This window comes from Ischnura elegans, chromosome 5 (genome assembly GCF_921293095.1).
Source record: "Ischnura elegans chromosome 5, ioIscEleg1.1, whole genome shotgun sequence".
Lineage (NCBI taxonomy): Eukaryota > Metazoa > Arthropoda > Insecta > Odonata > Coenagrionidae > Ischnura > Ischnura elegans.
In genome coordinates this window covers 66603868-66627430 of record NC_060250.1, presented here as the reverse complement: position 1 = coordinate 66627430, position 23563 = coordinate 66603868, and the positions used below count along the sequence as shown (strand labels likewise).

Below are 23563 nucleotides of genomic sequence, written 5' to 3'. Positions count from 1 at the left end.
AAGCTGACATCTCTTAAGATCATAAAATAAGTTCCTTATTTTATTAAAGTCACTGTTTTATTTATATGTCGAATTTTTGCGGGCAATATTAGAAAATTAAAATTGTTTTCTGGAATAATTCCTGCCTCTTTTGTGATTTAGATTGTTTTTCCTTGCGACGTTAAGGTTCGATAAGAGTTGAAAATTATATTTACATTATGACTTAGGCCGTAGTTTTTGCATGAGCAGGAATTATAATTTTACAGAATGACATCATAGAAATTAGCCAAATAGATAATTTAAAGTATCGGTCACTATTCCTCACCTATACCTATGTACCTTAAACTTTTACTGCGGGTGCAGTCCTTCAGATAACATATTTCTTCTTTGGTAATAACCTTTTTCGGAATGAAATTTGGGAAAAAAATTTGTAGAGCATTAAATTTAAATAGGAAAATTGCCTTAATTTAGGAACTTTATTTTTATTGGTGAATAATGTTGAGGAAATTTTATTGGGTCTTCCACCGGAAAATTTTTTACACTTACCGACCTTACGGAGTCAAAGTTGACTCTGCCATTTCTACTTTTTTGGTAATCGAATCAAATTATGTATTGTTTTATTATTTTGAAGTATTGTTCATACGTGAAGGCATTTGCTCCTCAGGCTAGAATTAATGGTGGCGATAGCAGACACGGTGTTTGTGTCCTCCGTTCGTTAGAGCAGGGGCGAAGCTAAGAATTAAGGCTGGGAGGGATTTAGGTGCAACTAAAACCGGGGTGTGTGGAAGTATGGAATACCCAACAGGATAAGAGGTATGTGCTAGGTTAATAAATTGCGGAATTTTAAGATAAATGGTTCAAAAATGGTGAGTTTTACGGCTTTCTGAGGGATATTTTATTAATCCTTACACTATTCTATTAGTAATATCAATCCAATTAAGTAAAATGGATTAAACTTAAAAATTTCTCTGAGCTCTGGGGGGGTCTTTATCCCCCAAACCCCTCCCCCTCGCTGCGCCACTGCGTTAGAGGTCCAGTGAGACAGTCTAAGATTTGTCGGTGTAGCAGTAAAGGTCGATGACATAATAAAGAGGTGTGAAGGGTGCGTTTGCATACCTTGAAGCTCTAAGCTAGGTATCATCGGGTTCATTTCAAGTTGTCGTCTTGTCTTCAAAGTTATTTGAGTGTTCCTGAATCCGGAGTGCTGCCGTCCGGAAGGTTTTGGTTTTTTTGATATGAAGAAAGTTCGCTGATTCAGGGTTAAAGTACAATAGAAGAAAGGGTTGAAACATTTAAAATCCGTTTGGAGAGAGCGCGTGAGGCGGGATTGAATTATTCTAACAATGTGTTTACGAAGAGATGAGGAACGGAGTTTACGTTGAAGGCCTTGGTACACGCAGTACTTTTCGATGGATTTGGATTGGTCCAGGAACAGCCACCCGCATCTTTTTTGGGCTGTCCTGGACGGTAGGCAATTAGATCGTTTTTATGACATTCAAATATTTTAGTGAAACTTGTGGAATTGTCAGGGGGAATATGAGTGACTTACCGAAGAGGATAGTGGAGACCTAAGATTTTCATATAATTACTTTTCATCCACCCTGCTATTTAACAATCTTTTGTCGTATTAATTTTTCCATCATGTATCATAAGTAGCCTCATTTCATATCAATGTTAAAATCGTTTTAGGGGTTTTTGGTGGTGCTAAAATGAAAATCAATGGAAATTTTCCCATATATGCTGGCGTGTGCTCGAAACACCGTGTCGCAAATAGCGGACTTCTTGATTTGCCTGAGTGGAGTATTATTGGCGTTGGATAAATTATTGTTAACCATTTGTTGGTGTTGGCTTTTACTGTTGACAGTTTGAACTTATGTTTGTTAGGTTCAGGTAAGGTAGGCTTAGAATTAAAATCTGCTGCTGTATCCATGTATCCGTAACGTCTCTCATAAAATCGTATTGTCTGAATGGAGTTTGCTGATGTAATACTAGCTTGTTATTTTTCTTCCTTAAAATGAGCATGAGAGCGTCCACGAAATATTACTTTTCAGCTGGTGAGACTTCTCATTCAGCGTGGAGCTAATACTACTTTGAGGAATAAGAGAGGAAAAACGGCGGCGGATGTGGCTGCACCGCGGGTTGCATCAGTTTTCGCTGAAAATTTGGATTCCACTAGTGCAGGTAATTGTTTTTTATAATTGAATTTGTTTTTTTTCCCTTGTGGAAAATTCACGCACCCAATTTTTTTTAACATTATTGGAAATGTTTTGATTTACTATAACTCACCTTAATTTTTTACTCTTTAAGGAATTTTTGTGCTTATTATTATTATTATAAATTAAAAATTTAATGGAACGGGGGCATAAGGCATTTTTTTCAGTGTTCTTGATCTTTCTCATAGACTAATGTTGGGAGAATACCGCGTTGACTTTTGGAATATCCTTAGATGAATCAGCGCAAATAATAAAAACCTAGTCCCTACCTTCCGGGACCGCTAGAGAGACGGGCTAATTGTAAGTCCTGGGAGAAAAGAGTGGTGTTACTCGAACAGTATGCGGACCCTCCTAACTTACTTATCCCAACAATGTCAATTGCGCCTTTTAAATCACACAATACCTTTCCAACAGTCTTTCAATCGCGATATTTACGTTACTTGTAAAGAGAGATCTGTAGTGCTATTTATTATAACATGGTGTAAAATTATTTCTCGATGCGTTATAAATATCATTTCGCATAGTAATGCCTATATTGAAGTTAACGCTTGCAATTTTCCACGGGTATAAACTGTTTATTACCAAAAAGTTTTAGGGTACAGAATGGTTCAAAAACCTTGAAGATGTTTTAGTTACATCTAAAGCTAGGTCGGATAAAAATTTGTAATCGTGGAAAATTGAAATTGTTTATTTCAATACGGAAAAATTCCACTCCTTCTCGTTTTGTTCTTCTGATTTTACAAGTATATAATGATTAATTTAAAGAATGCGTATTTGAAGGACGTGCTGAAGCAAGTTTGATAATCGGCTATGGAATCATGTCGAATATGGAATCTTTGTTTTTTTAATATAATTTATCACTGGAAGGAAGCAATAAAAGCATCCGATTATCTTTCCTTCGGTGCCACTCTTCATCGCTGGCTGTTACGCTTGCTTTCGCCTATTTTTTATCTTATTGTCAACGTTAATGAGCTTAACGTTCCATTTAAAGCTTTCGCTGGGTTCAAAATAATTTTGTTCGAGAAAGTCAGTAAAACAATTCAATGGTATTTCGTCGTCAGTAGTCCACCACAAACCATAATTATGGTTATTTTTCCCCATTCTGAGCCTCTGATGTGATGGCAGGAAAATCAAGTTAATGTTATTTGTCATCGTTGCGTTGATCTATATTTATTTTACTCTCGACATTTTTGTGCCAGCGTAAATTGTGGCAACTAAAAATTAAATTGGAAAAAAATCTATTTTTTATTATTTTCGTCTAAATACCCGATGCGACTCGAATTTTTAGGGATCGCAAATGAATCACTAGCGTGCACTGGGATAATATGCGATAATAACGCATAATATGCGTGTAATTTCTTTTCAGGAATTGAAAAATGTAATTACTCCGACCGGGTATTTCTTTTTTTTGATTGGTCACGTAAACAACAGGTATATGGACGTTTTCCCTGTGCGATTGGTGGAATCTCTCCTCAAATGAGTTAGGACCACGCCTTCCTGAAATTTCAAGGAGATATGTTCTTGCTGTACACCATTCTTTACTCGTAAATTATTCTTTAGAGACCACATTTTTGTAAAATTTGTGTCATGAAATATTATTTTGATATTATAAAGCTTTCTTATTCAAGTTTTTAAATTTTATTCTAATTTTATATTCTCCGGTTGAGGGGGCTACTGTCGCATCAGCATGGCGCTGAGGCGTTCCAGCGTACGTTCATCCAGGCAACAGCGCCTGATAGTCGTGTGCCGACTGCGGGTGTGAGTGCGTAGTCGCTGTGACGGTTAGGTTTCATGATTGAGGAAGTTTTTGTGGCTATTATTTTGAATTTGAGCTCCCTGTCGTTAGTGAATGTTTAAAATACATGTATCACTATGATTTGAGGTTTGTGTTGCTGTAATATATCCAAGTTTCGTAAATCATCATGATGTTTGGTGTCTTGCGATTCTGGACTCCAATAATCGTTTGGTGCTACCTTGGTTTGACTTCTCTTCAAAATTGACAATGGTAAGGTTAGATTTTTCAATTTTCGCAGATTAACTGTTGAATTTCGCGATCATTACAATCGTTCAAAAGGACTATAAAGTCCTCATTTACGAGCTAATGCATGAGTGTCAGTTAAATTATGGGATATGTAATTACTTTTTGCAATGTATTCTTCAAGATTGTCAATGCCACATGAATTATGTAAGGACTTCTATTTATGAATGTGCATCATACGCCAGGTGTTTGTTGATGATCGAATTGCATTTGCTTCATATTGATGTTTCTGGCATGGAATTTAGCAACACTTAATATTATGCTTATGTCATAAATATGTTTTCGCTGCTTCACAGATTTGAATGGAATTGGTTTTAACAAAACTGAACCCAGCGATAAACTTATTGGATCCCTCCACTTCAGTTGTGCATCTTTCTACGAGGCCTGTGGTGCCCCCTGTGAAATGCGTAGAACACCACCTCAAAACAAAGGTGACCGATTCCCGAATGTCGATGAGGGAATTATCAATGGTTGAAGTTACAATTTGTGTTCACTAGCGTACGTTGTCTTTAATTGTTTATTACGTGTGAATGCTTGGTGTGGCTCATCAGTCAGTTAAGTAGGTGAAATATTTAGTAATATATTGATGGAATGCTTAACTGTATTAGTGGATGATGCGTTCATTGAACCCGTTCCATTTTATTTTTTGTTTTATTAATAGCCATTATAGCTATTTAATCATTATATCTGATATCATATGAATTTTCAGCCGATGTGATTTTTTTTCCTCGCAATGTTAAGATAATAATTACATATCATTCTCGGAAATTAATTTTATTCGTATTTTTTTTCTTCAGTGGACAAGCTTGCCTCACCTAGGGTTACGTTGAGACTACACCAAGTGAAAACTAGGGATGAGAAAAAGCCTTCCCAATCAAAACCAGAAGTTCCGCCCAATGACTCCAGGTAAGTGTTTATCTTATTCAGAATTGGGTCTCAAAATCTTTTTATTCGAAATTTCTTTACAAACTATATTATAAATTCCTTGAATGTCAATTATCCATTTACTACAATTTTTAGTTTTAGAAAGATGTATATCTCTGTATATCCTTCGCACTTGAATTTTGTGAACTCTCACCTGGGAAAAACAATGTGTGCATTTATGGGTTGATGTATGAGGCTCTCATGAGGGAATCATTTTTGGAATGATATTATAGCAATTTATTGAGGTTTAATCAGTTCCTTCGTATTATTATCTTTCAGAGTGCAATTCAGTGTGAAAATGGACTCTAGTTCAAATAAGGTTGATGATATCTATGAATTCAAAAGTAACAAAGATGCAAATGCTGCTCGTGGCACTGGCACTGGAGCAGATGCTGATAAATCTGCTACCCCTTCAAAGGTCAGCAAAGAGTCCGATATTAGAGAATCTCATGCATCTGGAGGAAGTTCAGATCAGCATTCAACTGAATCAAATACAAGGGAGGAAAAACTGAAGTCAGTGGAGGTGGAACTTGGCAAGCGAAGTCATGCTGACACAAATGATGGTGAAGATGGCGATGATGAGACCCGACGTAAGAAGCGAAGAGAAGACAGGCCCGAGAGTAGCAAAGAGATCAGCCGGAATTCTGGCCCATCAGGGCGTCCAACTGGAAGGGGTATCATTGCAGACAGGTGTCCAAAAGGTGGAGGAATGACAAATAAAGGTGGTGGGACCTCTGCTACATCAAGTGGAAAGTCCAGTGGTGGAAGTGGTGGCTCATCTGGAGGTAATACCCCCACCGATCGTAAGAGTCCAAATGCCACATCATCTCCTGGGGCCAGTCCAAGACCTGCTAGAGTCAGTACGGAGAGTGGGGAGAGTGAGGGGGAAGATGGGAGGAGAGGGGAGGGTGGAGCTGGGGCAGGTGGCCCAAAGGTTCCCCCTCTAAAAATTGTCATCCCTCAGCAGAATTCTGGTGGTGCTGAAGGTGGTGACCAAGGGGGGCGGAATAATGGTAAGAATGGTGGAGCAAGGCACCACCACCACCATCCTGCCTTGCCCTATGTGGTCTCTTCTGGAGGAGGGGGTGAGACTGAGAGGGCAGAGAATCCATCTTCGTCTGCATCCAACAGCTCCGGAGCAGTAGTAGCCACAACAAATAGCCAGCCCTCAAGTGCACCTTCTTCCAATGACTGCAACACGGCAAATAGGGAAAATATGGCATTAAACAGTCTCCAAGGATCGAAAGGTGATGAAAAGAAAGATGCTGCCACTCTGTCGGAGGAGAGGTCACAGAGAGTCCTTCGAAGTTCACATCGTATGGCAAACATGCACTCAACCATCCCGATGCCTCAGAATTCTGTGCCTCAAATCCCAACATCATCAGCTGTACCAACTGTGTCTGCAGCTCCTGCGGTGACATCAGCTCCTGCAACTTTGACGTCAACTGTCCCAGCAGGCACCACTGTCACCACCTCCAATTTGTCACCTTCAAATCCTTCAGAGCCTGCGGCTGAACTTGCTCCATCAGCATCTACCTCTCCTGCATTGAGCAGTGGGACTTCTTGCCCTGTGAAAACAGAAGAGAAAGCCCCTCCTTCAGCTCCTCCTGCAGCTCCAAATGTTGGGCAAAGCACCAATTGTAGCAGTGAAGAACCACCGCAAGCCCAGCAACCAGCAATTTTGCAACAGCAACAGCAGCAACAACAACAACAACAACAGCAGCAGCAGCAACAACAACAACAGCAACAATCACAGCAACAAGCACCTCAAGGCCAGCAGTCGCAGTCCCAAACACAGCCAATGCCACAGGTACCTACATCCATGCCCCAGTCACAACTATCTACACCAGTGCAGCAACAGCAGCAGCCACAGCAGCAACAGCAGTCCTCTGCATCCACTGTTGATGTCCATCCTCGTAAAAGAAAACTGAAAAAGGAGTCAAATGATGTGTCAATGGATGTTCCATCTGGTACTGTCAACGAAGTTCACCCTCATGATCAGCCAATTACCAACTGTTATGAGCTTTTCCTCAACATTCGTAAGCAGGTTGGTAACTTTTTATTTCTTGTGTTACTTAGTGTTATCGTTATCTCCGGGATAGGGATCTCATTCATTATTAAATGCCCACTTGACCCCATTAACTGTATTTTAGTATCACTCTTTGGTTTAGCATCTCCAATTGTTATAAGTAATATTTTATTGTTGGAAAAAATTAAGGAAATGGTTTTAACTTGGTAATTTTCCCCTAAGCATTTTAATGGGTTTTCTCTTTCTTTTATCTATCTACCTTGAATCACTATGTTTATTGATGGTGAATGTTTCTTGTGTCATATAAGTAGAAGTTTTATTTTTTAATTTGAATGAGTGTCAAAAGCTATTTTTGTTCATAGAGGTGGTTCAAGTCCAGAAGTTGATGTCGATTGATCTGAAACCATCATACTTTAAGCCTGTGTTACATGGTTTTTTCACTTCTTTTCCAATCCAGTTATCTTGAACTGCTCTTTATGCCAAATCCATCCTCCATTTCTGTACTAACCATCAATATCCTTAAAATAGCTAAGATAAGATTTTTAAGACAAGATTTTTTATTATTTAGGTTCAAATAGGAAAAATGAACCCTGTCAGTTTACATATTAAAGACTGTGTTTTTGAGAAATATACTTTGTTTTTGTCATTGTTTGTGATTTTATTTTAGATTGAACGCCGCCGCAAAGGATTATTTCCAGTACAGCCCAAACCTCCACAAGGTTTCAAGGATTACCTCATGAATAGATGTACTTATGTGCTTGCGGGAAATGCTACTTCAAGATTGTCAGTGCCCATTACTCCCCCTCCCCAGTCCTTAGCTGCTCCTATGAAAGAACTTTTCCAGGAGCAGGAGAAGGAACGCTACAGGTTGCGCATGCAGGTAATATTCCTATGCTTGTTTGTTTTGGTGGTATTGCTATGCAATTATGGGTATGTTCTTATTTTGTTTTATTTTTACAGCATGTGATTGAGAAGGAGAAATTAGTTTTATCAGTGGAGCAAGAAATCTTGCGTGTCCATGGACGGGCTGCCAGAGCGTTAGCCAACCAAGCACTTCCTTTTTCAGCATGTACTATTTTGAAGGATGAAGAAGTGTATAATGTGATAACACCTGAGCAAGAAGAGAAAGATAGAAATGCGAGATCTCGTTATAATGGACGATTGTTTTTATCTTGGCTCCAGGATGTTGATGACAAATGGGAAAAGATTAAGGTGAGGAATTCATCATTCAATTATTTTTAAGCATAAAATTACTTGTTCTCAATATCTAAATCATACTTAATTTGGGTATTTTAATGTTACCAAAATTTCTCATTTCTTTGGCTAAGGAAAAAATGGAATTGAATAAAAGTAATATTTACTTATATTCTTGCTATAATATTTGCATGAGTTACAGTTACTAAATGGAAAATGAAAAAAGGAAAATATTTGCTGGAAATAGGGAGGAGTAGTTTTTGTTCTTTGGATCCACTGGTATTTGAGCTTGAAGCTGAAATCATTACTGAAACTAAAAGGAGGAGGTTCATAAATGATTTAAACTAGATTTTAAATTCTTACTGGCTGAGAATGAAGGCCTCATAATAAAGCCTGATGAAGTATTATTTACTTGCTTTTAATGGACAAATTAATGAGTCAACCAGAAAAAAGATCGTTACAGCATTTAAATGTAAATACACCATCTAAATATAGAGTCATGACTGGCAAATCATCCGTAATACTTGGCACATTCATGAGTTCAGCACTATGTTTACCTGCCATATGAAGCAGCCATACCAGTTAAATGAATTATTGAATAATTCATTAAACCTGAGCTTACAATACGATTGATTAGGTAAATGATATGCATGAATGGAATTTTGTCTTATCCGTCTCTAGGTAATTCTTTTCAGTGGCATTGGAAGCATGTATTCTCCATATTTTTAGGGGTTACAGCATTATCTATCACTTAAATTTGCAACTTTAATGATGTGATAGATCCAATCACTTGTCAGATAATTTGGCATGTTATTCAAGTAGTTTTCATAACAGCCCAACAAAAACGACAGCTTTTGAAAGCCAAGCATTGAAATGGTAACACTTAATTAAGAATGAGAACTGTGGAGCTAGGTGATGATCAAGTTTTAACTAATGTAGTAAACTAATCCAATTATATTTGTTATTTATTTAGAGAATTTTCAGTAATGTAAATTTAATGTGATCAAAAATCACTTAAAATATTTTGCATTTACCAGTACTATACACAATGAAATATCTTGTCATTTGGCTTATTACTATAGCAGCAGCAGAGGAAGTCTCTATGTATGTGGGCCTATCTCGGTTAACATGCGCAATTTGTAAGGTTTCAAAAGGATGGAGTGATGAAGTGTCAGTTAAATTTATGTGCAGCATATTGGTCAAATCTAATCCATGTAGGTTAAGCATATTAGCAACCTCATCACCTGCAGGAGGGTCTATCTCTATCCAAGCACAAGTAACTTTTTCAAAGCGAGGTGGAGATGTATAGCTCAATGTATAATTAGTAGCCACGAGGCCCAGCAATGGTGTGAGCGTGGTGTATTCCCCTACTGCAGTGGCTTCCCATAGGTATCACTCATCCTTTCTCCCATTGGAAGATGACTGTGCCTGGTGCATTGCCACCTTTAAGAAGATCCAAGAAGTTAAGGAAATATATTGGAATTATGTCAGCTCATGGTCCACCATTGAGGCCCTAGCTGTCTGAACAAGGACCTGCAGATTCAGATCCACATCAAATGCTTTAATTTTTGTCACCTTATTTTTGAGGTATCAGTTGAATGTATTATGCTGTTTTTATGTTAGGATAACTGACAGTTGCAGACAAAATCTGTCTTAGAAGTTAATCCATTATAGAATTTGGTGGCAAAAGAAGTACCCTTTGGTGAAAGTACTCTTTAGTCTTGATATATGGAAGGGCTTCAGTGTGGAACTTAAAACTCAAAAGCATATTCTTTGGTACCTTCCAAACTGAAAAAGAATGCTTCAGTTTTATTGGCTAAAACTATTTTTAATGTTTTTCTCATTTACTTTTTCACAGTTTTCCCAGTTTTCATTTCTGGAGTTTTTCGTTACAATAATTTCATCTTGTGTGCATATTTACAGGAGTCTATGTTACTGCGTCATCATAATGAGGCTGAATCATTGCATGCTGTGCAAAAAATGGATTGGGAATGGAAATTGAAGGAACTAGGATTGTGTGAGGCGAAGATAAAGCCTGTAATTGAAGAGCACCATGTGCCAATGGTCCACGTCAGTGATGACTTCGATCTTCTTCCGGCTTGAGGAAATGAAGTGTATGCTCTGTAAAAACTGCTGTCTGCTCATAGTGAGGAAATGCATCACCTGCCAAAATAACATCTTCAGATAAGCACCACACTTTGACGTCTTTCGATATTCTTGTGAAGAGTATCTGTGCAGAATAGGTTCTATTACAAGGCACATACTTTTATTCAAAAGGTTAATAATTTAGTATCAGTAAGATGAATTATTATTCCAATTTATTTATTACTTGTATTGTGGTCTCAATTCATCCCTATCCTGGGAGGTCATTTCTTCCATTAATAATTTTATGCATCTAAACATTCACAGTTAATCTTGTTTCCAGTGGTCATGTATGTAATTATTATTGCTGTTATTTTTGTGTAAATTGTGCGTATGGCTTATGCAATACTGACTAGACCATGTGGAAATATGTTCTTATTGTACCAGTTCTTGTAATAGTGTGCCCTCTAAGGCTTCCCTGGACAATAGTGTTTTCTCTGTTTTAAGTCTTTGTGCCTTGAAAGGTGTGGTTTTCAAATCCTTTTTAACAACTTACATATATAGGCAGCATCATAGTGAAGATAACTGGGTGAGAATAAGTTGGTTGGATAGGTAAATATCCATTATTGGGAAGCTGACATAATCATGCAAAGTAATTAATGTGATATTAGTAATGTAACTATTTTTCAGGAACTTGTAGGAATCTTTTCATACAAGCTCACTTCTCATTTGTTTCAATTATAATGGTATGAAATCCTGTAAAAAGTGTACATATATGCATATATCAGCTATATAAAAGATTTTAACAAAGTGCCTTTGATCAATAAATTTTATTCAGTTACTTAGGGTTGGTGATTCATGTGGATCATATCTATTTAAGGGTAATGGTTTGCTCTAGCTCCTGATGGTGTTTTGTGCTTTTCCATTTTTGTGTATTTGATCTAGTTTCATCACTCTCTGCAAGGGACAAACATGTTTGTCTGTTTAGTAACATTGTGAGAAGGGATTCATAGTATCAAAAATCGTACTTCGTTGCTCATACAAATGAAGAGGCAAGATATGTATGTCATCATGTTAAGTAGTTGAGTAATGGTAGTTTTAAAGCAGGAGTGTGATCATTTATTATTTTATTTCTTGGGTTGACATTTCAGGATACATCATAACTGCTTACCCAAGAACTTATGGACCGTTTGGTTCATATCACAGTTTGATTAGGGAGCTTAAGTAGAGTTTACATTATCCAATCAGTAGGGAAAGTTGAAAGAAAAGGGTTCTTCATTCTTAGATCACAAAGTTTGCACAGGTATTGTTATTAGGTAACGCTAATGTGTGAAATTGGGATGTTTTAGGTTCAAATAGCATTGATAATCATACCTCACCACCTCTTTTTTTTCTACTTTATTAAAAATGTTCACGAACAGCAATATTGCCTATTTACAGTGGCCCAATACAAAACAAAACTATAAATAATATAAAAATATGCAACAGAGAATCTGAACAATTACATAGTCATAAAATGTATAAGAAGTGATGCTATTGATCATCAGAGAGGTGAGATAGAGCCAAGTTTGTGAACATGTTCAGGGATACAGGAGGTAATCAATGCTCTGAGGAAGGGAATTAAGAGAGAGGAGTAAAAAAGTGAATGCATGGAGAAAAAAATTGAATGGAGCATTGAATGTGTGATAATCAGAGAACTGGTACATGAAAGAGGAAGTTTGTGCTTGCAAGGCAAGAGGGAACTTGGAAATTTAGAAAAAAGAGGAGCTCGGGACAGTCTGTGATAAAGTTTAGGATGTTGTAGATTAATTAAAGTCACTTTAAAGACATAGAAAAGTAACCTTGTGAATGGAGAGGTAATGAGAATGGTGTTTGTGGGCATATCGTACATGTGAGGCACTCTATATTTAACTATACTTGCCAAGAAGTGTGTTATAGATTGAAAGGCAGCGGGATTTGACAGAGTTGACATCACCCAAATGGGAGAGCAATGTGTTATCATGAGAAGAATTAATGAAGAGAAATAAGAACGAAGAGCTTGAAGTTGTTTAATGTCTGAGTTTTGTTAAAGCAGGGCTAAGAGGGAGATTGCTTTGGATTTAAAGAATTTAAATAGAATTACTGAAGTGCATTGCTAACAGTAGAGCATTTCATTTTTCACAGGAAGATAAATTATATTTAGTGCTGTTAACCAATATTTGTGTTTCAGATGATATAATCAGATTTAATACATAGGTTTTACTACTTCTCCTGAGTGCAAGTACTCCATGGAGAATAATTGGACCGCTCCCGTATCATCGCCTCTGCTGTGCACATTTATCACAACAGATTAACAAATAGGGATTGTGTGTTTCACACAAATCGTACGCTGACAGCCTTCCTCTGAATATAAGTGATAGGGCAATTTGCAGGTGGTTGGACATTTTGTATGTCATGATAGTATGACCCAACAGTGGGTCACACTTTACTTTCAGTCACATCAAATGGGTTTCCATGTGTACTACATACCAAAGTAGTGAAATTTGCCAAAAAAATTATTTGACTTTAATCCTGATAGAAAGTGGGTAGTTAAAGTGAAAAGTTACTTTTCTGAAAAAGCAACTTATTTAAGATAAAGTAACTTTCACTCTAAAATTTATATTTTCAGTTGTTTTGTCACCAGTGTTATGCTTGTGAATATGTCTTTCTGCATCTGCAATTAAGGTTCCTCCTGGCTATTTGAAGTTGGTTGATGCTTAATATAAGAAAGCATCTATCTTAGACAACATTTCTTGCTTAACTATTCTGCATTCTTGTTTCCCGTTTTATTTTCCCGTCTGGACAACCTTGGTGACCAAATTCAAACCGGCATTCGACAAAATTAAATGAATTTAAGATGGAAATTAACTTTTAAAAAATAGTACATTTAAATTAAATAGTTAACTGCCTTTTCAACTATTGATTTTTACTGATAATTCCTTATTTCCCAACTATGGTATGGACTCACCCAGCTATATGTCCCTAACTTCTCATTGTGCTAAATGGCAACGGCCACAAGTGAAGGAAAGTACCACCAGTGGGTCACCTTCAAGGTCATCTCAAATCTTCTGAGACATAGGTAATTGGCTAAGTTAAGTAAAAGTGACAGGTGTTGTGACTTACAGGTGTATCACTCTTCAAGATAATTCTCTTGAACTTAAAATATTTCAGGCTAAATTTGGTAATGAGAAGAAAATATTTTTTGGAGATCAACAGAATCAATGCATATTTATGTTAACCTTCAGCAATTCCAAGGAATGCTACTAAATGTGGAAGAGCTCATACTCCCATTAAGTGAGGTCTAATGAAATTCTAAATGCATTTACTCCCTATACAACATCACAATTTAAGTTGGCGCAACATGGCATACTGTGCTACTCATTCCTGGTAGCAGTTCAGGGGAGGCGCAACAACTAGGTTTGGTTCTAGGCATGATATCCGGATACTGAAAACAAATACCTTATCAATATTCACGAAGGAAAGAATCCATTGCGGAATGTTGAGCACGAGAATAAGTTTTAGTGGATACTTCGCACCCGCAGTATCAATGCCGGAGTCTATTATTGTATATAAGATGTATTTTGGATATCTTTTCTTTGAAGATTCTTCCCCAGCACCTTGAGGTCTGCATATGTAGTTATACAGGAACTGACGGGGAACATAGAATCCTAAAATGTAGTGCATTAACATAAGAAAAAAATCTTATTCTTGGCTTGTAAGACAATGCAAGACCTTCATGGGAGGGCTTGGTTTTAAGGAACAATGTGGATCACTGGAGAATACATGCTAGAGTGAAGAAGGGGTTCTGGAGTATATCCATAGTGCTTCTTGACATTGCTACGCAAAATAATTGACTCCTTGTAAGAATGCAAGGTCCAATCCATTTTAGGTCTGGTTCCATAAAGGCCGACCTGAATCTCTATGTGTCAACACCTCAACTGTGTGTCATTCACTCTCAATTGAAAAATTCTTTTGAAGTACTTAGAATCAAATATTAGAAAGTCATCCATTTTGATAAAATGCACAAGTACGGAGGAGAGAATGTTAAAACTCTCTGCCCAAATTAAAAATATATCATAGGACTTGACGCTAATTACTTTCAAGAATATTATTAATGTATTACTTTTACCATGTTGAATAGAGCAATGATTTTTCATGTTGCTACGAAAGTCAAGTAATATAATTCATTGTTCATACAGTAGACTCTCCTTATTACGTTCAACTATCAATGAGAAAGCACCTACACAAAGCCAAGGAATGGGTTAGTAGATTAACAGTTGACATTTCGTAAACATTATATATGAACAAATTAAACATGAGTTAAAGTATCATAAACATCCATTAACGTCAGTATCATCCTTAACCATCCAGTATCGTAAACTTCCATAGAGCACATTGTAACCAAAATACCATAAATGAAGTCGCAATTAAAATTAATAGTAGATAAGTCATAAAAAAATATTACATATATAGCAATTGATATTTAGAGGTGCCTAAAATAAAACAATGTTTACAATGGAGGAGTATAGAACGACAGAAAATAACGAAATAAATACTAATAAGAAAAAAGAATCAATTCATCTTCTTTTCTAAAGTGGTTTTCGAGGAAAATCATTAAGTTAGTTATTATGAAAAAAGTTGCTCACAAAAAGTTAAAATCTACTGGTCTTCCTCCTTACCTACAAGATTTTCGTGACCTGAGAAAACAGTGCAAGGATCTAGCTTATGTGTATCTACAAGTTTACATAAGGAAAGTTGAAAATACCATTCCTCATGACAATAAATCCTTTTGGTCACATGTCAATAGCCTTAAAAAATCTCCTGCCATTCCATCCAGTCTCATCTTCGACTCAAGAGAGGCTATGAATGTAGATGAAAAGCATGAGTTCTTCTCACCAGTACTCAGCAATGCTAATATACCTATTCCTGAATTCGATTTTGGCTGGAACATGACTATCTCCAACTGTGTCATCACTCCGGGAAATGTTCAACGTAGACTACAATCTCTTGATCCCAAGAAAGGACCTGGAACTAATGACAACCCTCCAGTGGTGTTGAAGTACTGTGCACCTGTCCTGGCTCCTCATCTTGCAGTCATATTTTCATCTCTGCTCTCTCAAGGAATTTTCCCATCTCACTCAAAAATGCCTTATGTACTGTCTTCAAGTCCGGCAATCGTGGCATTGTATGTAACTACAGACCGATTGTCATCCAATCATCCATTGCCAAGGTGTATGAAAGTATTATTTTAGACCATCTCTACTTCAACCTGTGTAAGTGCATCTCCCCATGGCTTCCTCCGACACCGTTCAACTATTTCTAACTTGCTTGAGTTCCTTGAGTACACCCTATCTGCTATCAGTGATTCTGGCCAGGTTGTTTGCATATATGTACTTAGATCTTTCCAAAGCCTTCGATAAGGTTCGTCTTAGCCTTTTAATATCTTAGTTGGCAGGATATGGTGTGCATGGTTCCTTGTTGGCATGGCTGGATTGCTACTTGCGTGACAGGACACTGATAGTTAAATGTGATGGATCAACATCTAAGCCATTTCACGTTTTATCTGGCGTGCCCCAGGGATCGCATCTAGGCCCTCTTCTTTTCAATTTATTCTTTAATGATATTGATAAAGCAATTAACTCACGCTTCCTCATGTTTGCTGATGACATCAAAATATTTGGTAATGTCTCCTCACCCTTAGAACCCAGTAATCTTCAACTCTCCCTCACTAACATTGCCAACTGGTGTGGCATTATTGCAGTGGAACTTAAAGCTCAGAAATGTGTTGTAATGTCTTTCAAACGAGGCCTTGGAGTTGTCCAGCAAGACTACACTCTGTACACCACTGTTTTGAAAAGAGTTAATAAGTTTAAGGATCTTGGAGTCCTTATGTCGCCTTCACTCAGTCCCTCTGACCACATTTCTCATAAAGTTGCACGTTCTGACTCTCTTCTGGGATTCATATTTAGATCCACGGTGAACTTCAGCTTTCCTTTCCCCATGATCAAGCTGTACAAGTCCTTGGTATGCCCGATAGTGGAGTATGGGTCTGTCATCTGGTCTCCCTACCAGCCCAACCACACTCGTCAGCTTCAAGACCTACAAAAGAAATTCGTAAGAATGCTTGGTGTCCGACTTGGTTATACATACGTTCCGTACTACACCAGTCATCGATTTGGAGAGTCGTTTATATCTCCTCCCCCTTCAACTGCAGTGCCAACATGCTGACATAATTCTACTATTTAATTGGTGAATGGCCTCATCGAGTCTGGTACTCTTGGGTGGTATGGACTTGCCAGTGCCAAGGGGTCTTTGTTCAATGACCATCTTTTGCTGAAGGTTCTCTTCTACGTACTATGCCTATCAGAGTGGGCTCTCCCAACTTCTTAGAACAGGTAGTGCTGCTGCTACGTACTGGGATTTCTTTAATGAATCTCCAGCTTCATTCAGAAGAAAAGTGGGGATGATTTCAGAGTTTGGTCCATATTTGATTTTGTATACATTTTTTTAAATATTTACTTGTTATACATGTAATTTTTGTTCTAGTTGTTGTTACTTTCAAAATAGTTGAATTTTTGTGAAATGATGCTATCCGTGGAAATGAATAAAAAAATAAGTGAAAGGGAAGTCAGGAGAAATAAGTGAAGAAGTTAAGATAAAAATGACATGCATAGGAGAAAATAAGGAAAAATTCCAGAAATAATGGCAGCTAAAAGCAGAGTTCAGGCAGTATCAAGGTGACAAAAGAGGAATCTGTAATTTATAGAGAAGCCAGGGAAAAATTAGGCAGGAGACCCAAGATATTAACCAAAAGAAATCTGAAAATAAGGAAGGAGACTGACTCCAAGCCCATACTTGCAGCCATGGGCTGAAGCCAGAAATCCCCAGTGATCGATAGGTGTAGCCTTTAAGGATAATAAAAGAAAGAAGTATAAAAACCTCCATAGCTAAAATTGTTGGTCTGAAAAATAATGTAAATGTATTGAGACTGGAGCATGGACATTGACATAGTAAATTGGGGCCAATACATCTTTATAAAGCTCTAAATATTGGGCTTGCTGATACAAAAGTTAATTTCTAATTAAAATAAAGGGTTAAACTACTTTAACGATTGAAAGAAGTGTTTTCATATATGCATTGTATAGTAATAACCATTTATCCTGTCAGCAAGGAGGTAAGCCCTTAAGTGTTTGTCTAATAGCAAGAGATTATTGGATTTGTTTTAAATAAGAAAGAAAAACATGACCAGGAGGAGGTGACATCATGATAATAATTAAATGACAGCACCATTTTTTTAAACATATTTCCTTAAAAAATATGCACTTGCACACAACAATACAGCTTAACTTACATACTTATATTTTACAACAGACATCACAACATCTTATTCTTATCTTTAACAAGTTTCTCTGCAAGGTCTTCCCTTTTATCAGTAGCAGCATCTTTTTTTAGTAAGAAGTCTATTGGTTTATCATAACCCATCAACTTTCCATAGTGATTTGGGTCGTCAAACATTCTAGGGTCCACAAACAATGGACAGCCTTTCACTTTAAAAGAGGTGAACATTCCAGGGACATCAGGGACAACTACTTCTTCGGCTTTAAAATTCACCTGAAAATAACATTTTTGAAGATTTATTCTGTGAACGGACATGATATAAATATAATTATGAACTTTTCTGTGAAATAATGACATGAGATGGAAGAACCACATTGCACAAACATGGCCTTGCCTCATTTTGCTCATTGTGTGTGTGAAGTGTCCTTGGAGTATTCCAAAATTTATGCACCCAAAGCCACAGTTTACCATTTAAAAATTTAGGAGCCAGTAAATAAATAAAAACAAGAGAACACAGGTGTGTACATATAATTCCCAAATATTGTTACACTTTCAATGTTTAAATTCCGCTTTGACCATTATTATTGTTATATATGATGAAATATACTCATTTGTTCATTCACAAAATGCAATAAGCCTAGTCATACATCACTGTAAATTCATCCAGTTTTTAGGCGAGGATTTAAGGAATTCGACATGACAACTTTACCAATCACTCTTAGCTGTACCCATTCTTACAAATGCCAAGCTCCATCTTCTTCAGCAAGGTAAAAAGGCCATTATTTGTCATTTTATACCTGAACTCTGTTCTCTTTTTTCCTTACCTACCTCTTGCCACTTATCAAACTAGCCAGAATTCCCTCACCCCTCATTAGACACACCATCCATATATATATATACCATATCATCCACCAAGTCTATTACCTCTCTTTCATTCCCATCCATGACTTCATTTACTATGCCTACATCTATATCTCAGAGGCCTAGCCTATTCTAATTCTCCTTTCTAAGCTACTGTGCTTTGATTCCTTTAACAAAATCCTTCCCATCAGATTATTTATTGATCTTAGTTAACCTCCAAGTAAGCTCCTCTCCGCAAGTCATCCTTCTGAAAGTTCCAAAATAAAACTGCTTTCCTGAATTTCTCTACCAATGCCTATTTAAGTGGGTGGTGATGATAAAGAATAGTGTGAGAGGCTGAAAGAATATCCTAAATGATTTCAGTTAAACATTTACTATGCATGCAAATTTAATCATCCATTTAATGTTTCCCAGATATCAGGCCAAAAAGACATTTTACCAAATTTCTACTCAGCTTGTTTTCTGAAGGGGTTTGGAGCTTGGGTATCTTAGAAGTCTTGCTGTTTAATTGCTACAAAACCAAATAATGCATGTACAAATGCCCCTCTGCAACTTCTTTTTCCTGATTCTTGAAAAATGGCCCGTAGGCGGCTAGTCAGGAATGATACATTAAATGATGAATCCAAATCAAGGAAGAAGACTGATAATGAAAAAGACTTAACTGATTTGTGAATGAAAAACTTTGCTGTTTCTACAATTTTGAAATTGTAGAAACAGCAAAGTTTTTCATTCACAAATCAGTAAGATGGATTTCTACAACGTGTGTACTATTCAGTGCATCAAAGAGACTTAAGATAAAAATCAATTGTAAATGAACTGTTATTCTTTACGTGACCTCATGATGAATATATATGGATTATTCTTAAGTGGCCAATGGGCTAGAATACCTACTTGGATTCCTTGAGCTTCACCATTCACATCTATACCATAATTCTTACACCATTCACTAAGGACATCAACCAGTGCCTGCAAGTCTTCTGTCAACAAACTCATCATTATCAAATTGGTAGTGAGCCTATTAAATTCCACCTCTATTCTCCCAATCAATCTCCATTATATAGACCTGTTAATTCTCCTCTTGACATCTCCTGAACATACTGATGGTATGCAAAGATGACAACTGTGATTCTCTCCATACACTAACAAAACATTTGTCACCCTGATTCTCCGTTGGCTTCCTTACTTGGACAGTCTGATCTATGAGGACCTTAAAAATGAGTTTTGAAATATCTGTGTGAAGAAGGGGCGCAGCTAGCAATTAAGACTAGGGGGGGTTTTAGGCACAACTAATACTTAAGGGTGTGGGGTTATTGCATACCCACCAGGGAAAGCAGGAGTTGCGGGGATCATCCTCCAGAAAATTTAAAGAATAATTGTTCAAAATGGTAAGTTTTACGGCTTTCTGAGGGATATATGATTAATCCCAACACTATTCTATAAGTAATACTGATCCAAATATGTAAAATGGATTAAACTTTAAAATTTCTCCTGAGCTCTGGGGGGGGGGGGGGTTTATCCCCCAAAACGCTCACCTCGCTGTGCCACTGGTGAGAAGTGTCCACCAGTAAAAGGAGTCCAATGATAAAGTGGTTTCACAGTACTCCCCTAACCTTCCTACTTCAGTCATCATCACTACGATTACACTTTCACTTATCTTACCTAAATCTAAGCTCATTAGGACTCAATCCAGGGGTGGATCCAGGATTTTTTTTGGGGGGCACAAGGCAAATGATCTTCTCATACTTGAGATTTAAAACAAGACACAACAATAGGGTAGTTTCCTTCATCAAAGAAAACAAAATGCATTGATTGCTATTCGTTGCCCAAAATTAGGGTTTTCATAATATACAAATCATTTGGTTTTAGAAATCCCAGTTTAAATGAATAGCAATGGTCAATTTTAACCTCGTTTGAAAAAGACCAGATTGGCACCCATGCGATTCCACTCCACGTGACATCACAGGGACCTAGTTTCTACATGAGAGGATAGGAGTTTTACATCGTCTGAGATTACCAATGCATCCATGAATCACAGAGCTCAGGGAAACATCTCTTAATAATCACTTATTAAAATTGTCTAAGGTCGGAAAGTTTCCTTTGTTTGATAAGGTAGTAATAATCGATATTTAAGCCAAGCACTACCTGCTAGCAGGGTACTCAGCTACATGCTAGCAGCCTGCGTCGTGTCAGCGCTCAAGCCTTGCCTCAAGGTCACCTCACAGGGCGGCAGCGGGAACCGGAAATACGTCACACGGACTTTTTCGCATCATTCCTACTTAGCCGTCGCGTTTTCGCGCGCTTGAAAATTTTCATTTTTTGTTTAATCGCGAAAAATAGATATCGTCATTCGAAAATCTAAGAGCGTGAAATGCCTACTCCAGGAGTAATAATCTTTCGATTTAGGCAATAAAAAAAATAATAGGAAACCACCCTATCACTGTACGGAATATTCTCTTTATCTTACCATGAAAGTTATTAATGTGGAATTTAATGACTGAGGCTTCGTAATACGCAAAAAACAAAACAAACATAAAGAAAACCATATTGAAAAATTTACATGATTTTTAAGAATCTGGAGGGGGCATGTGACCCCCCCTAAATCTGCCTATGACTCAAATAGTTATTAACTTTAACGTCTGATAGTGTATTTATATTCCCGAACACCACAAAGGCTCAATGTGGACCCTTAAGGAGTAGACTACCCATTCCACAGCGTCCTCATTATTTTAAATTCAGAATGATGAAGTTTTAATGATTAAGAATTCTTCGAAATATGAGTACATATTAGGCTTGAAAATATCAAAGCATTTAACTTTTTCTATTTCATTACACAATGAGTATATTACTGGATCTTACATCACTGATAGTCAACCGCAACAGAAAAATATCTCATTACATAAGGATTCGGATCTAATTTCTTTGGCATATTTCTGACAGGCAAGTCATTAAAATTTTGACTTTTTATGATATAATGTTAATTTAAGATGATTATGGTCATACCAAAATAATCAGCGGTGAGTGTCCATAGCCAAAAACTACAATGAAGATGTTGAAATAAGAGGCAAAACATAATCTAACTATTGGGCAACCTCAATGCCTGAGGCTGGGTCTTCTATTGAATTCCGTAAGCAGGAACATAACTATGGGGGGATGAAGGGATGTATTCCCCCCAAGGCTGTAGCAAGTCGGGGGATCAAGGAGGATTGATCCCTCCCCCCCCGAAATGAAAAAAATTAAATAGATACTTTATTCTCGCTTGATGCTCACACGACGATATTATGTAGCGGCTCGGGGACATCTAGTAGTCCAATGCGACTTAAGTCAATAATTATATAAGCGAATTTGTAGGTGCAGTGTGTGTAGTTGTAGTGCAGTGTGTGAAATAATAGTGCTGTGAATTAGTAGAGAGGTGAATGAGCCTCCTGAGGACCGCAGAATTGACATCGACACCGAGGAGTTAATTCATTTGGTCGCAGCAAAAAAAAGCTAAAGGCAAAATTCAATTTTATAATAATATTTTTATATTTTCCTTTAAGGGTTTATAATAAATATGTATATTTAACTGTACAAGCTTTTCTATTTATCTTATAAAAATAATTCTATGTATGTCTACTATCCCATAAACCCCCCACGAAAATATTTTCTGGCTACGGCCTTGATTCCCCTCCCCCCCCCCCCCCCCCCCCCAAGCCTCAGAGAAATAAAAATAATATTTTAAAATCTTGCCTGGATTTGATACATAATAACTGCATCTGCAAAAGTTAAATTTTAAGTGCCAAAATGATGTAAAATGCACTTTCAGGCATATTATTTTTCAAAATGATTATGAATTTCCAGTTTCCTGGGGGCAGTAGCCCCCACTAACTCCCTTAGCCCCCCTAAAGCATGTTCATGTAATTCTCATAATCCTAACTGTCCATAAGGCTAGGATAATGAGAATTACATGTTTTGTAAGATAATACGCCAGATAGGCATTTGAAGAACCTCATCCAATGGGAACCGAAGGCTCACACCACAATATTTGCATCATTTTATTAGATAATGTAACGGACTATTATGCGCCAAATAAAGTCGAAATACATCGCATTTGAAGTAAGCAATTAGGAAAAAAAGGAAATGCATTTTGACTAACCTTCTTCACCCTGAGGAAAAACGTCAGCAAACTAGCAGTATAAACTCCCGTCTCTGCGTTGTAATGAAGATCTGTCACATATTTTTTTGTAATTGAGTGAAGAAGAACAGGTGTGACGAAGGTGAAAAAACCAACAAATGTTGCAACACCAATGAGAACGCCGGTGCCTCCCAATTCTGAGGCATGATTGTACAATATTGGCTGGGCAGCAAGACCAGTTAGGCTTGAGCAAAGGGAGAATATTTTCACCATTCTTATTTGCGGTGTCAGATTTCCATAGTAAACAAGAGTGTCTTTCCCTCCTCCTGCCGAACTATATGATACTGAGAACCTATGCCAAAGGTTCTTTCTTTGAGAAACCTCAACAGATCCCTTCTGGAACACAAGAGGTATTTGGGATTTGAATAACGCTGTATCGTTTCATTTCCAAATTAAATACCATGATATTAACCTACCTTGCAGGAAAATCCCCAGTATGTAGCAGACGGAGCAGCAGTTCTCAAAATACAACTATCTCTCAACAGGAACCAATGCCCTATAGCCGGAGAGAACACACCTCCTGGCTTCAAATTACGAAGGACCTTAAGCATTTTAAGTTAAGGGTTAAAAACACAACAGATTACAGCATGATCTAGATGCGCTTCTTTCAATATTTATATTTCCTGCGAATCCTTGGTTTCCTCCCCCTCAGAGAAACAGCAGCGCACGAAAAGAGTATCGTACCTATTTTGTTTATTGACGAGTTAGCAACTGTA

At 37.3% G+C, this 23563-nt stretch overlaps 2 protein-coding genes across 5 annotated transcripts in view; one reads left to right on the top strand and one right to left on the bottom strand.

Moving 5' to 3' along the window:
* The window catches only part of LOC124159006 (ankyrin repeat domain-containing protein 11), a 35927-nt gene extending 24655 nt beyond the window's left edge, over positions 1-11272 (top strand). Inside the window, exons 1-7 of one of the 3 annotated variants that reach the window (XM_046534483.1) lie at positions 3899-4197; positions 4527-4661; positions 5028-5136; positions 5434-7201; positions 7851-8063; positions 8144-8395; positions 10301-11272. In XM_046534483.1, the coding sequence (XP_046390439.1) occupies positions 4634-4661; positions 5028-5136; positions 5434-7201; positions 7851-8063; positions 8144-8395; positions 10301-10480 (2550 nt within the window). In that variant the 5' untranslated portion in view covers positions 3899-4197; positions 4527-4633 and the 3' untranslated portion in view covers positions 10481-11272. The other 2 variants (XM_046534482.1, XM_046534484.1) reach the window with 2 other exon arrangements.
* On the bottom strand, positions 10848-23500 carry LOC124159009 (transmembrane protein 70 homolog, mitochondrial). 2 transcript variants are annotated; one of them, XM_046534490.1, is made up of 3 exons: positions 23264-23500; positions 22809-23180; positions 10848-18088 (listed from the first exon to the last, which is right to left on the bottom strand). In XM_046534490.1, the coding sequence occupies exons 1-3, from the start codon at positions 23396-23398 to the stop codon at positions 17852-17854; spliced, it is 744 nt and encodes a 247-aa protein (XP_046390446.1). In that variant the 5' UTR covers positions 23399-23500; the 3' UTR covers positions 10848-17851. The 2 variants fall into 2 exon arrangements, with proteins under 2 accessions (XP_046390446.1, XP_046390445.1); XM_046534489.1 differs by having other exon boundaries at positions 22809-23183; positions 23264-23499.
* Between the last annotated feature and the right edge of the window lie 63 nt (positions 23501-23563).

What these genes read in the sequence shown, in the direction of transcription:
- LOC124159009 (XM_046534489.1), bottom strand. Translation starts at nt 23,398, where the DNA reads ATGCTTAAGGTCCTTCGTAATTTGAAGCCAGGAGGTGTGTTCTCTCCG. An exon ending in ACTGGGGATTTTCCTGCAAG is followed by an intron (nt 23,184 to 23,263) that starts GTAGGTTAATAT and finishes CTTGTGTTCCAG; the next exon opens with AAGGGATCTGTTGAGGTTTC. An exon ending in TTTTCCTCAGGGTGAAGAAG is followed by an intron (nt 18,089 to 22,808) that starts GTTAGTCAAAAT and finishes TGTTATTTTCAG; the next exon opens with GTGAATTTTAAAGCCGAAGA.